The sequence below is a fragment of the Prionailurus viverrinus genome, chromosome F2, assembly GCF_022837055.1.
Source record: "Prionailurus viverrinus isolate Anna chromosome F2, UM_Priviv_1.0, whole genome shotgun sequence".
NCBI classification, from domain to species: domain Eukaryota; kingdom Metazoa; phylum Chordata; class Mammalia; order Carnivora; family Felidae; genus Prionailurus; species Prionailurus viverrinus.
Genome location: NC_062578.1, coordinates 34494957 through 34509143, shown reverse-complemented (window position 1 = coordinate 34509143; position 14187 = coordinate 34494957). Strand labels below are relative to the sequence as shown.

Genomic DNA, 14187 nt, shown 5'->3' with positions numbered 1-14187 from the left:
TACATACATACATACATACATACACAAGACCAGGAATTTAAAGTGTGGGAAGAGAAAGAAACAAGTGGCCCAATTGTCAGTTATCAAAATTCACCAAGATCTCTAAAACAAAGGAACCTCAGTGAGGGAAGGCAGTCTGACTATATAGTTGGGTGGCTGGCAATGTGTTTGAGATCATCATTGAAATAGCAATCAAGCTTAGGTCAAGCACTTGCATTACAAAATAAGGAATAAAACACAACTATCAGGGTTTATACTACAATAGGCAGGATGTTTTCCCCCTCTGTCTCTTTTCAAGATTTTCTCTTTATCTTTGGTTTATCACAATTTGAATTTGATATGTGTAGGATGTAAGGAGGGTGGTATTTATCATGCTTGTTATTCTCTGAGCTTTCTGGATCTGCATTTTGGCGTCTGTACTTAATTTTGGAAACTTCTTGGCCATAATTACTTCAAATATTTTTTCTAATATTAGAGGATGGTGCATGCTTTTGTATATATCTTATGTATATGTATACACAAAAGATACATATATATTTATACTTTTTGAAATTATCCTACAGTTTTTGATGTTCAGGGCCGGGGGAGGAGCTTGTTTTTTTTTCTTTTTTTTTCTCTTTGCATTTTTGTTTGGGAACTTTCTACTGACCTATCTTCAAACTCATCTGTTCTTTTCTTGGCCCCATGCAGTCCACTAATGAGCCCATCAAAATCATTCTTCATTTATGTTACAGTGTTTTTGATTTCTAATATTTCCTTTGAATTTATCTTAGAATTTCCATCTCTCTGCTTACATTTCCCATCTATTCTTAAATGATGTCTAATTTTTCCATTAGATCCCTTAACATATTAATCATAGTCATTTTAAATTCTCTGAGAATTCCAGTATCTTTGTCATATCCCACTCTGGTCCTCATGCTTTCTTTGTCTCTTTAGGCTGTGGTTTTCTTGTGTTCTTAGTGTGGTTTATAATTTTTTATTGGAAGCTGTACATGATGTAATTAGTAATTAGAACTGAGGTAGATATGTCTTTAGCATGATGTTTTATGTTAATCTGACTAGGAGTTGGACTGTATTTAATATTTGCTGTAGCTCTAAGTGCCAGAGCTACCAAATTTTTCTAAAATGCCCTTGTTTCCATCCCCACCTTTTGACTTTGGCCTTCCCTAAGTACACCTCCTCAGAGAAAGTCTGCATCCTGCAGCTATAATCCACTGTTAATATACAAGAGCCCCATTAGTACAATGATAAAATATGGGGGGAATCTATAATCTTATAATTAAATCTCAGTCTTGTAGTGGATCTATGTTCCCGGGATGTGACCTTTACAAGTGTTTCTTAGCTTGCTACCCACCTTAGGTAATAAGACAGGAAGGCTAGAAGGGTCTGGGGTGGGAGAAACACTTTTCCTTTGGGTGGGATAAGGCTCTCGTAGTCTTTTCCCCTAGATAGCAGCCCTTTGTTGTAGAGAACAAATGAGCTCTGGGTATATTTTAAGATGATTAATCATCCTCTTCTACTGCCAGAGCCACAAGCAGATCTTTCTTGGCTCTTAACCATGAGAACATGGTGGGGTTCCTCAAGGATTAAACCCAGGTATTAGTCCCCATAATTGTGACCCCCAAGAGTTTCTTGATTATCCACTCTCAACCTAGCGGTTTATAAAAAGTACCATTTAAATTTTTGTAGCAGTTTCAGCTCCAGGACTTCTGTTCCAGGTAAGTAGATCTGGCTGTGGCTGTCTGGATTCACCTATCTCTCCAGATTTGGAGGAGAATTTACCCTGCAACCTCAGTTCTCTGATAGATCCAAGAAATGTTATTGGTTTCCAATTTCTTCAGCTTTTTTTTTATAGTAAGAATAAAAGTGACAACTTCTGAAACCTATGTTAGTTTTTTATCTTATTAACAGGCAGTGGAATGTTCCTTTTTCTGCAATAGTCAGAGAATCACACATTATCTAATACAAATCTTCAGACATAGGACCCATGCAAGTTCTCATGCATTATTGTCCCCAAAGGCAGGGCTGTGAAAATATGAATATTTTTATTGCCAAGTTGCCTTCTCTGTCCTTTCTACCCCTAAAGATTGTGTTTTTATTAATGTGAGCTTTCTCTCTCTGTCTCTCTCTCACACACACACACACAAATGATAAAACCACAACTATTTTTTCCTAACTGATTGACTCCAAGAGATTAAATCTATTGTGTTATCTTTGCAGTGCAAAGCCTGTAGTGTTTTTAAAGCATTTAAATGTGTTTTTTCTTGTCTTGTTTTAAATACCAACCCTTATTTTCCAGATTATTGGTGAATGATATAATTTTACCCATTTTTTTATTCATTCATGTATTCTTTTATTCACCAACTATTTGTTCATCACTTCTCAAATACAAAATGCCCAGCTATGTCTCTGAGAGATATAAAGCCCAGAATTCACTGACACTCCTAATGGGAAGTTATATGTGAAGGACTATACTACAGAGAGGTTACAATACTGAGAACCAAGACAATTTGAGTGTTAACTAGGAGAAGAGATTGGATTTACCAGATATAACCAGGGCACCATTAAGATTTGATGTCAGATCTATATCAGACACAACCCAGGCAGAAAACAGAAAGTACACTCAAACAAGGTAATGAAGAAGACTTTAAAAAGGAACTATTGACAAAAGTCAATAGAAGGAAATTGGGAGAAACTTCAGTATATCCAACAAGGGATGGTGATGTATCCTGGAGCTAGCAACAGCAAAGAAGTTTTTCTGCAGCTAGGCCTGAAGGGGGCAAGAGGAGGGTACATTACCAGAACCAAGACAGAGCTATAGAGAATCATACTTCTAGAAGATGGCCACATGTCAGGAGCTGTGGATGTTGGTGGAGAACTATAGTTACTGCTAACATAAGCTCTGGCAAGGAATGAACAGTGGAATAAATGCTCCAACACCACACTCCTCCTGTTTTCCAACTTCCTACTGCTATTTCCCATTGGCTGAACTCAGATGCAAGTCAGAGGGCAAATCTCCAGAGGTCAGCTTTCTGGCGAGCAGAGAGGATTGGGAAGGATGAAAAGTGAATCTGGAGGAGCAAACAGAAGATACCCAGTTCAACAGGAGTTTGTGCCTCTGGAATCTGGGAGGGAGAATCTCACGGGGCACTGATGGCTACAAATCCTTCATTTGAAGTGGGAGGTATAGACAAAACATGTTGAAAACTGTTGCCACTTCCATCACCACCACATCTTACTTCTTCCACACAAACACCTGAACTCTCACCTTCACCTCTCTGAAGCAGTGTAAATCCATTTTTTTAAATATCTTGGTGAAAGGAGAGTGAAACTGGTGGCAAACATTCACCTTTCTATCTACAGCCTTCTAGCAGCAAGAGGAGGAAACCGTCGAACTGCCAATGTGATAGCCCATGGGTTTGCCAATCTTTTAACTCTGGACAAAAAGACCCTCCAAGAAATTCTAGTGCATTATCCAGATTCTGAAAAGCTCCTCATGAAGAAAGCCAGGTACAACCTTTAAAACCTCATTAGAAGGGCACCTGGGTGGTTCAGTAGGTCCAGCATCTCTTGATTTCAGCTCAGTTCACAGTCTCACAGGTTCATGGGATTGAGCCCCATGTTGGGCTCTGCACTGACAGCACAGGGCCTGCTTAGGATTCTCTCTCTCTCTCTCTCTCTCTCTCTCTCTCTCTCTCCCTTGCCCGTCCCCCCCATTCAAAATAAATAAGCTTAAAAAAAACTAGAGTTGGTTTTACACTGTAATATCTAAGAGGAGAACTATATTATGATGGCAGTCATAATGGAGAAAGATCAACTTTCTCCATAAGAAACATTCAACAAACAATTGTTTATGCAGATATCCATTGAAAACTTCACAGATTAGGAGACAAGACAGTGTCTGGTAGGTTTTTCCAGAACTTTTACGGTACTATCTAAAATAGCCTTTCTCTTCCATCCACAGTGTGCTTCTAAAGAAGAAGGCTCCAGGCACAGAGGAATCCCCTCCAAGAAAAGGACTTGCTTTTCTCTTCCAACCAAAACAAAAGACACCCAAAATGTTTAAAGCTCTCCTGGGAGGCACAGGAAAAGCAGGTCTTACAAGACTACTCAAAATGAAGAGGGAACAAACCATCCAGGTAATGAGGCAGAGTGAATTGAGGGCTGTAACAGATCATTGAACTAAGTATACCCAGACAAGCTCCTACTCTAATTCCATTTCAAATACTGGGACAGTTTGGATGCATCTAATGTGAATAATTACTACTTTATTTATAGCACTTATTATTTTCTAAACTATATCCTCATATTTCATTACATTTAATCCTCACAGTTTATTATAGATGGTTTTAATATATATGTATATACAAACATTCAACTCTCATTATCTATATATTCTATATATTCGCAAATCTGCCTATTTGCTGAAATTTCTTTGTAATCCCAAAATCAATACTCCATGTGGTCATTTGCAAACATACATATGTGCAGAGCAGTGAAAATTTAAGTTGCCCAATGCACATGTCCCCAGCTGAAGTTGAGCAAGAAGACAACTCTACCTTCTTATTTCAGTTCTCACACTGTAAACAAGTGATTTTCATGATCTGTTTAAGTGCTATGTTTTCCTCATTTTTGCAGTGCATAGTGCTGAAGTTCTGTCTAGTGATCCTAAGCACAAAAATTTCTGATATGTCTTACAGACAAAAGACATGTGTTAGATAAGCTTCATTCAAGCATGAGTTATAGTGCTGTTGGGCATGAGTTCAATAAAATGAATCAACAATATATATTAAATAAATGTCCCTAAACAGAAATACTCATAAAACAAGGTTATGTATTGATTTGTTGACAAAAATGTGGCCAGAGCCTCATACGAACCAAATCCTGCATTACCCCTAGGAGCAATGGTTCAGTATTTGCTAATTCTGTGTTTGTGGCAGCTGTATAGAACAAAACTACCAGGAATAATGAGAATCAATTGTTTACGTATAAACATACATATACACCTATAAATATATAGCACATTTTACCAATGACCCACTTTCACAAATATTCAATCACTTATATATCACAAATGTTTAAACCCAGAAATAATTTCACAGATTTTACCCAAACCCTTCATATTATAGATGAAGAAACAGCTCAATTTATTTGGATAAGTTCACAAAAAGTGACAGAGCAAAAACTATTACTCAGGTATTCACACTTGTAGTCCTATACTGAGCTGCCTCCCAATTCCTAGAAATGTCAAGATACTCAAATGTTACAGTTTTTCTGTCTTTATTTTCATATTTCTTTGATTCTTATAATAAGTCTATGGGGCAGCTATTGAAAAACAGAGCAGGGATGCAGGTTTTCTGAATCTAGTCATGTTATCTCTTAAACTGTAAGAAATGGCTGACTGGATCTTTCAGAAAATTGGTAAAGCAAATATTATAAACAAGTCACACTCAAGAGACTAAAACTTGCCTCTTCCTTTTCACAGAGAAGCACTATGGTGAAAATTAGGGATACAGTGTAAGCCAAATCAGCATAGAAATAATAATCTCTGTAAAGGTTCATGAGTTCCAACCCCATATCTGGCTCTGCACTGACAGTGCAGAGCCTCTTGGGATTCTCTCTCTCTCCCTCTCTCTCTGTCCCTCTCTTTGCCCTTACCCTTCTCATGTGCTTGTGCTCTCACTCTCTCTCTCTCTCAAAATAAATAAAACTTTTTAAAAAATTAAAAAACATAATAATCTAGGTAAAAGACTTACAGGGTAAAGAAATATGTGTCAACATGTTAAGTAAGTTTCTCAACTTTATATGTGCCATTCATACCTAGTAAGAGCCTCTCTTAAACTGACCCCAAATATCATCAGCACAGAGCATAGTATGTTTTTTTACTATGAAACTTCTACAGATGATACTAAGCATAGTAGTTTCTAAAACCATATAGCTCAACCACCCGTGGGACGAATAAGACTGTATGAGGAAAGAGATATGAGTTTCTCCCTGAGGTTCTCCCATGAGCTTATGCAACAGGAAAACCATACTTTCTGTAGTATTTTTATGGCATTTGGTTAATACTTTTTTATTAGAAAATAAATATTTAAAATTTCATCTTCATAAAATAAATAAGTACATATTTTTAGAGCAAAGAGTCCTAAGCACTAAGTCTAATAGTTCAGCGAGCATAAGGACCAATAGGAAGAGAATTCCTTCTCAGGGAAAATGCAGTCCAGAATTACACTGTCAAATGTGACAGCTCAGCCTCCTTCTTCAGCACATCACAAAGCTGTCAAATGATAGTAGAATGCAAGGCAGACATGATTCCCACATTAACTTAATTCAGACAGTCTTTGTCTTCGTGGTGATCCTTAGCCATTGAATATTAATCATAAGACTCCAATGTCCTTGATTATGATTTCAAAACCAACTTTTTGTAACTACTTCTTCCAGGAAAAAAGTGAAAACTCCAAAGAAGGAGAGGGTAAAGGAAGAGAATATGAAGATAAACGAAGAGAACCAGTAGAGAAAACACAGGACAGCTCTGAATGTAGAGCAAATTCTGTTACAGCAGAGGAAGTGCCCCAGTCAATTAGAAGGGCAGCTTTACCCAGAGGAACTACTCGTCAATCACTCATCATCAGTATGGCTCCTTCTACAGAGGCTGGGGAAGAAGTTCTGATGATTGAAGTCAAAGAAAAGGCTAAACAATAAGTGTTTGATTATCTTTAGATGTAATCTAGCTAATTCCCAAAGAGATTGTACCCAGGATTGTAGCTTAAATTAATGAGGGGAAAAGACCTTGCCAGGACCCCTGAGAATCCATACACAAATCCCTGGCTTAGTTTCTAGAACTTATGTGAGAGTGTGATCTTATGCAGTAGTAATAAGAAGATTATTTCAAAACCATCCCTATTCTCCATTGTCATTAGCTTTGTGCAATTGGTATTTCTCCTAATTTTATGTTGTAAGGTTTTTTTCTCTTCCATTCTTTCTTAATGATGTTTCTTCCTCCATTTTGATTAGCTTGGGATTGGCCCTGAAGTGATTCACTTACCTTTTCTCTTCAGTGTGTGTGTGTGTGTGTGTGTGTGTGTGTGTGTGTGTGAAAGTCTTGCATGGTACTGTTATTTCTCACTTGTAGGGGATTATGAGATTTCAATAAAATGTCGAAAATAAAACATCAGGTGATTTCCATTCAAGCAAGGATGATGAGTCATTCAAATATCATATCAATCCAGCAGTTGGAATTGAAGGGAAGCAGAGATAACGGAGTCTGTGGATGTGAAATCTGACTTGCAGAAAAGTCCCCTGAGGAGCAATATTGGTCAGTAGTACTAACAAACCCACGGGGAAATATCATATTGTAGCGACATGTTGGAAAACTCATTCCCTTTGCTAAAGAAACAAACTTGAATATTTTCCCTCATACCAACTTAAAAGGCAACAGTCTGCCTAACTCATCTGGCTCCACAGGCTCAGACTGGAGGAATCCAATCATCCCCATCTTCAGGTAGGCTAAAGTGATGTTTCTCAGAATCTTCCTCAAGCATTTGCTTCTAAAGGTGCCAGATCTCAAGGCGCCTGGGTGGCTCAGTCGGTTGAGCGTCTGACTTCGGCTCAGGTCATGATCTCACAGTCCGTGAGTTTGAGTCCTGCATCGGGCTCTGTGCTGACAGCTCAGAGCCTGGAGCCTGCTTCAGATTCTGTGTCTCCCTCTCTCTCTGACCCTCCCCTGTTCATGCTTTGTCTCTCTCTGTCTCAAAAATAAACATTAAAAAATTAAAAAAAAAAATAAAGGTGCCAGATCTCAGCTTCTCATTGTTTTCAGCTTTAGTAAAAAGTGATGAGGTTAGGAAGGCAGACTGTACACATGTCAGATTGACATATCCCTACAATTTGCAGAACCTACATGTACAGCTGTTTACAAAATCTCCAAGTTAATTAAGTGCACTTTAGGAAGTTGTCCTCATGAATCAGCTAACATTAGCATAATTACTAAAGTCTCATGCTGTGAGGAGACTAAAAAAGCCAGGCTGATGTCGGAAGTAATAATATATATAGAATTCCATTCTAATAAATGCCATTAGTGTATAACATTAAGTTCTGTATAATAAGGCTATTCCCAAGTCCCAGAGGATGGTCATTGTAACAGCACTTTGCTGAGAGGATTTTAACAAATCATGTTGGCCAAAATGCCTACAACATAGATACATTCAGCAAACCATGTATAAATCGATCACTATAATAAAATGTACCATTTGGTTGAGTCACCATTTTTGAACACAGTGTTTGAGTATCATAAACACATGGCAAGCTTTACAAAAGGTTGGTTGATGTTTTTCAGGAGTTGAGGGAATGGAGAGAAATTGTTAAATAGCACTTGCTTGATTAATGGAAGTTCACGTGTAGAAAGAATGATTAGAAAAGGAAGAAGCAAAATGTGGAAATAGAGCTTGAAAAAAGTATAGTAATAGGGGAAAAATTCTGAATTTGTGAATATGTTTTCCCCTTACATCCTATAAATAAATTAAAATATATAACACCTTTTCAATTTATGTTCTTCCCTGCTGCTTATTTTCCCTCACAAACTATCCCATTTAAAATTTTTTATTTATTTATTTTTTAGAGAGACAGACAGAGACAGAGAGTGAGTGGGGGAGAGGCAGAGAGAGAGGGAGACATAGAATCTACAGGAGGCTCCAGGCTCAGAGCTATCAGCACAGAGCCCAACATGGGGCTCGAACACATGAACCATGAGATCATGACCTGAACCAAAGTCAGACACTTAACCGACTAATCCACCCAGGCACCCCCAAACTATCCTATTTTAGATAATATCATCTTCATTTTTCCTATCCCTCAAACTAAAATATAAGAGTAATCAGTAGCCCTTCCATTGTTTATATAGTATCACCAAATCTTTTTTCTTTCTTAAATATTTCTAATTATCCTCTTTTTAAGTTCCAGTGCTAACATCTCAGTACATATTTTTCTGCTCAATTCAAATAAACATACACTTTTTACTTACAAGCTCTTCTAGTCACTGATCTACCTTCTCAGCCCTTTAAAGGGAAAAATCAGATCTTTCTAAAATACTACTGTCAGTCCATTCAGGCTATTATAGCAAAATACCACAGTTTGGGTAGTTTATACACAACAGAAATTTGTGTCTCATAGTTCTGGAGGCTTGGAAGTCCAGGACCATGGCGCAGCATTGTAAAGTGAGGGCCCTCTTACTGGTTCATAGCAGACTCCTTCTCACCGGGTCTTCACAAGGTGGAAGAGGCAAGGGATGCTTCTGGAGCTTCTTCTACAAAGGCACTGATCCTATTCATGAGGAAAAAGCACCTCCCAAAGGCCCAACCTCCTAATATTTTCACCTTTGAGGTTAGAATTTCAACATGTCAGTTTTGCAGGCGGGGGACACCCCCTTTTGACTATGTTATTTCCCTGCTCAGGAACCTACTAGTCCGTCCTAAATCTTACTTATCCAAATTTAATTACCACTTCCCCAAACATACCCCTCACTGACACTCATCTTCCTGCTTTTTCTGGACTATGACCTACCTTTCTTCCTCTGGCATTTGTCCATGCTGCCTGCCACAGTACAGGATGTTGTCTCTCCATCGCTTTCCTCTTCCCTATACAGCAAAACCTTGGATTGCGAATAACTTGTTCTGCGAGTGTTCCGCAAGACAAGCAAACATTTCTAATAAATTTTAACTTAAAAAACAAGTGATGTCTTACAATAAAAGTAGTGCGTGACGCCAAACATCACATGATCACAACTGAACCAATTGTTCTGTCTGGCGTGCATGCACACGCTGCAGGATTGTGGGGTGATAGTCTCCCAAGCTCACTGTTTGCTCTCAGACCATGGTGTTTGGCAGAAAGTGATTTTGGGGATGTTTGAAGGTCCCCACAACTGCCACTAGCATATTTTTTGTCACTTCAAAGCACGTGTGGACAGTACTTTGCTTTTCCATACAGGAGTAAACTTAGGAATGCCTTGCTTCAATCTAGATCATTGCATAGGATCCGTTAAAGTTTCATGGAAAAAAAAAAGATTCCATTAAGCCAATAGATAGAAGTGATTCCATTATGATAGTGGAAGTCATCCTACACAATAATGTTCCTCTCTCTTGTCTCCATCACACCAGCCATGAAGGTTTTCAAAAGAAAGTGCAGGTTATTAGTTTAGTTTTTTTATATTTTGTATTTTCATTACTACTTTGTATTATATTACAGTATCGCAATCATTTTTTTACCATTGTATTTAATTTATTTTTTAAATTTACATCCAAATCAGTTATCATATAGTGCAACAATGATTTCAGGAATAGATTCCTTAACGCCCCTTACCCATTTAGCCCATCCCCCCCTCCCACAACCCCTCCAGTAACCCTCTGTTTGTTCTCCATATTTATGAGTCTCTTATGTTTTGTCCTCCTCCCTGTTTTTATATTATTTTTGCTTCCCTGCCCTTATGTTCATCTGGTTTGTATCTTAAAGTCCTCATATGAGTGAAATCATATGATATTTGTCTTCCTCTGACTTATTTCGCTTAGCATAATATCCTCTAGTTCCATCCATGTAGTTGCAAATGGCAAGATTTCATTCTTTTTGATTGCTGAGTAATACTCCATATATATATATATATCTCCCCCAAATACTCCATGTATGTATGTATGTGTGTGTATACATATATATATATATATATATATATATATATATATGCCCCAAATCTTCTTCATCCATTCATCCATCAATGGACATTTGGGCTCGTTCCATACTTTGGCTATTGTTGATAGTACTGCTATAAACATTGGGGTTCATGGGCCCATTCAAAACAGCACACCTGTATCTCTTGGATAAATACCTAGTAGTGCAATTGCCTGGTCATAGGGTAGTTCTATTTTTAATTTTTGAGGAACCTCCATGCTGTTTTCCAGAGTGGCTGTACCAGTTTGCATTCCCACCAGCAGTGTAAAGAGATCCTCTTCTTCTGCATCCTTGCCAACACCTGTTGTTGCCTGAGTTGCTAATGTTAGCCATTCTGACAGGTGTGAGGTGGTATCTCATTGTGGTTTTGATATGTATTTCCCTGATGATGAGTGATATTGAGCATTTTTTCATGTGTAGGTTGGCCATCTGGATGTCTTCTTTGGAGAAGTGTCTATTCATGTCTTTTGCCCATTTCTTCAGTGGATTATTTGTTTTTTGGGTGTTGAGTTTGGTAAGTTCTTTATAGATTTTGGATACTAACCCTTTATGTGATATGTCATTGCAAATATCTTCTCCTATTCTGTTGGTCACGTTTTAGTTTTGCTGATTGTGTCCTTCGCTGTGCAGAAGTTTTTATTTTGATGAGGTCCCAATAGTTCATCTTTGCTTTTGTTTCCCTTGCCTCTGGAGACGTGTTGAGTAAGAAGTTGCTGCAGCACAGGTCAAAAAGGCTTTTGCCTGCTTGCTCCACAAGGATTTTCATGGCTTCCTGTCTTACATTTAGGTCTTTCACCCATTTTGAGTTTATTTTTGTGTATGGTGTAACAAAGTGGTTCAGGTTTATTTTTCTGAATGTCGCTGTCCAGTTTTCCCAGTACCACTTGCTGAAGAGACTGTCTTTATTCCATTGGATATTCTTATCTGCTTTGTCAAAGATTAGTTGGCCGTATGTTTGTGGGTCCATTTCTGGGTTCTCTATTCTGTTCCATTGATCTGAGTGTCTGTTCTTATGCCAGTAACATACTGTCTTGATGATTATGGCTTTGTAATACATCTTGAAGTCTGGTATTGTGATGTCTTCTGCTTTGGTTTTCTTTTTAAAGATTGCTTTGGCTATTTGGGGTCTTTTCTAGTTCCTTACAAATTTTAGGATTATTTGTTCTAGCTCTGTGAAGAATGCTGACATTATTTTGATAGGTATTGCATTGAATATGTAGATTACTTTGGGTAGTATTGACATTTTAACAATATTTGTTCTTCCTATCCAGGAGCATGGAATCTTTTTCCATTTTTTTGTGTCCTCTTCAATTTCTTTCATAAGCTTTCTATAGTTTTCAGTGTATAGGTTGTTTTTGTTTAGATTTTGGGAGTTTTTTTTGTTAATATTTATTCCTAGATACTTTATGTTTTTTGGTTCAATTATAAATGGGATTAATTCCTTGATTGCTCTTTCTGTTGCTTCAATATTGGTGTATAGGAATGCAACCGATTTCTGTGCACTAATTTTAAATCTTGTGACTTTGCTGAATTCATGGATCAGTTCTCGCAGTTTTTGGTGGAATCTTTTGGGTTTTCCATATGGAGTATCATGTCATCTGCGAAGAGTGAAAGTTTGACCTCCTCCTGGCCAGTTTGGATGCCTTTTATTTCTTTGTGTTGTCTGATTGCTGAGGCTAAGGCTTCCAATACTATGTTGAATAACAGTGGTGGGAGTGGACCTCCTTGTCTTGTTCCTGACCTTAGGGGGAAAGCTCTCAGTTTTTCCCCATTGAGGATGATATTAGTATTGGGTCTTTTATATATGGCTTTTAAGATCTGGAGGTATGATCCTTCTATCCCTACTTTCTTGAAGGTTTTTATAAAGAAAGGATGCTGTACTTTGTCAAATGCTCTCTCTGCACCTATTGAGAGGATCATGTGGTTCTTGTCCTTTCTTTTATTGATATGATGAATCACATTGATTGTTTTGCTGATACTGAACCAGCCCTGCCTCCCAGGTATAAATCCCACTTGGTCGTGGTGAATAATTTTTTAATGTATTGTTGGATATGGTTGGCTAATATCTTGTTGAGGACTTTCACATCTATGTTCATCAGAGAAATAGGTCTATAGTTCTCCTTTTTAGTGGGGTCTTTGTCTGGGTTTGGAATCAAGGTAATGTTGGCTTCATAGAAAGTTTGGAAGCTTTCCTTACATTTCTATTTTTTGGAACAGCTTCAAGAGAATAGGTGTTAACTCTTCCTTAAATGTTTGGTAGAATTCCCTTGGAAATCCATCTGGCCCTAGACTCTTGTTTTTTGGGAGATTTTGATTACTAATTCGATTTCCTTACTGGTTAGGGGTCTGTTCAAATTTTCTATTTCTTCCTATTTCAGTTTTGGTAGTGTATATGTTTCTAGGAATTTGTCCATTTCTTCCAGATTGCCCATTTTATTGGCATATAATTGCTCATAATATTCTCTTATTATTGTTTGTATTTCTGCTGTGTTGGTTGTGATCTCTCCTCTTTCATTCTTGATTTCATTTATTTGGGTCCTTTCCTTTTTCTTTTTGATAAAACTGGCTAGGGGTTTATCAATTTTGTTAATTCTTTCAAAGAACCAGCTTCTGGTTTCATTGATCTGTTCTACTAGTTTTTATTGTTGTTTTTGTTGTTGTTGTTTGTTTTGGTTTCAATTCATTAATTTCTGCTCTGATCTTTGTTATTTCCTGTCCTCTGCTGGATTGGGGTTTTATTTGCTGTTCTTTTTCTAGCTCTTTAACATGTAAGATTGGGTTGTGTATCTGAGACCTTTTTTCCGTCTTTAGGAAGGCCTGGATTGCTATATACTATATGCCTATATATTTATATATTATAAATATATATATTATATATTTATATATATATATGCATATGCACATATGCATATGCATATAATATGTATATATATGTATATAATATATATATATATATGTGCCTTTGCTGTGTCCCAGAGGTTTTGGGCTGTGGTATTATCATTTTCATTGGCTTCCATGTACTTTTTAATTTCCTCTTTAACTTCTTGGTTAACCCAGTCATTTTTTTAGTAGGATGTTCTTTACTCTCTAAATATTTTTACCTTTCCAAGTTTTTTCTTGTGGTTGATTTCGTGTTTCATACCATTGTCATCTGAAAATATGCATGGATGATCTTGTCTTTTTGTACTTGTTGAGGGTTGATATGTGTCCCACTGTGTGATCTACTCTGGAGAACGTTTCATGTGCCCTGGAGAAGAATGTATATTCCGCTGCTTTAGGATGAAATGTTCTGAATATATCTGTTAAGTCCATCTGGTCCAGTGTGTCATTCAAAGCCATTGTTCCCTTGTGTATTTTCTGTTTAGATGATCTGTCTATTGCTGTAAGTGGGTTGTTGAAGTCCCCTACTATTATGTATTATTATCAATGAGTTTCTTTATGTTTGTGATGAATCAGTTAATATATTTGGGTGCT

At 37.3% G+C, this 14187-nt stretch overlaps 1 protein-coding gene across 1 annotated transcript in view; it reads left to right on the top strand.

The window, feature by feature from the left end:
* Positions 1–6831, top strand: part of CNGB3 (cyclic nucleotide gated channel subunit beta 3) — a 152090-nt gene extending 145259 nt beyond the window's left edge. The window contains exons 16-18 of the mRNA XM_047842749.1: positions 3364–3510; positions 3965–4139; positions 6442–6831. Of these exons, the coding sequence (XP_047698705.1) occupies positions 3364–3510; positions 3965–4139; positions 6442–6702 (583 nt within the window). The 3' untranslated portion in view covers positions 6703–6831. The remainder of the gene's footprint in view (positions 1–3363; positions 3511–3964; positions 4140–6441) is intronic.
* The last annotated feature ends 7356 nt before the right edge of the window (positions 6832–14187 follow it).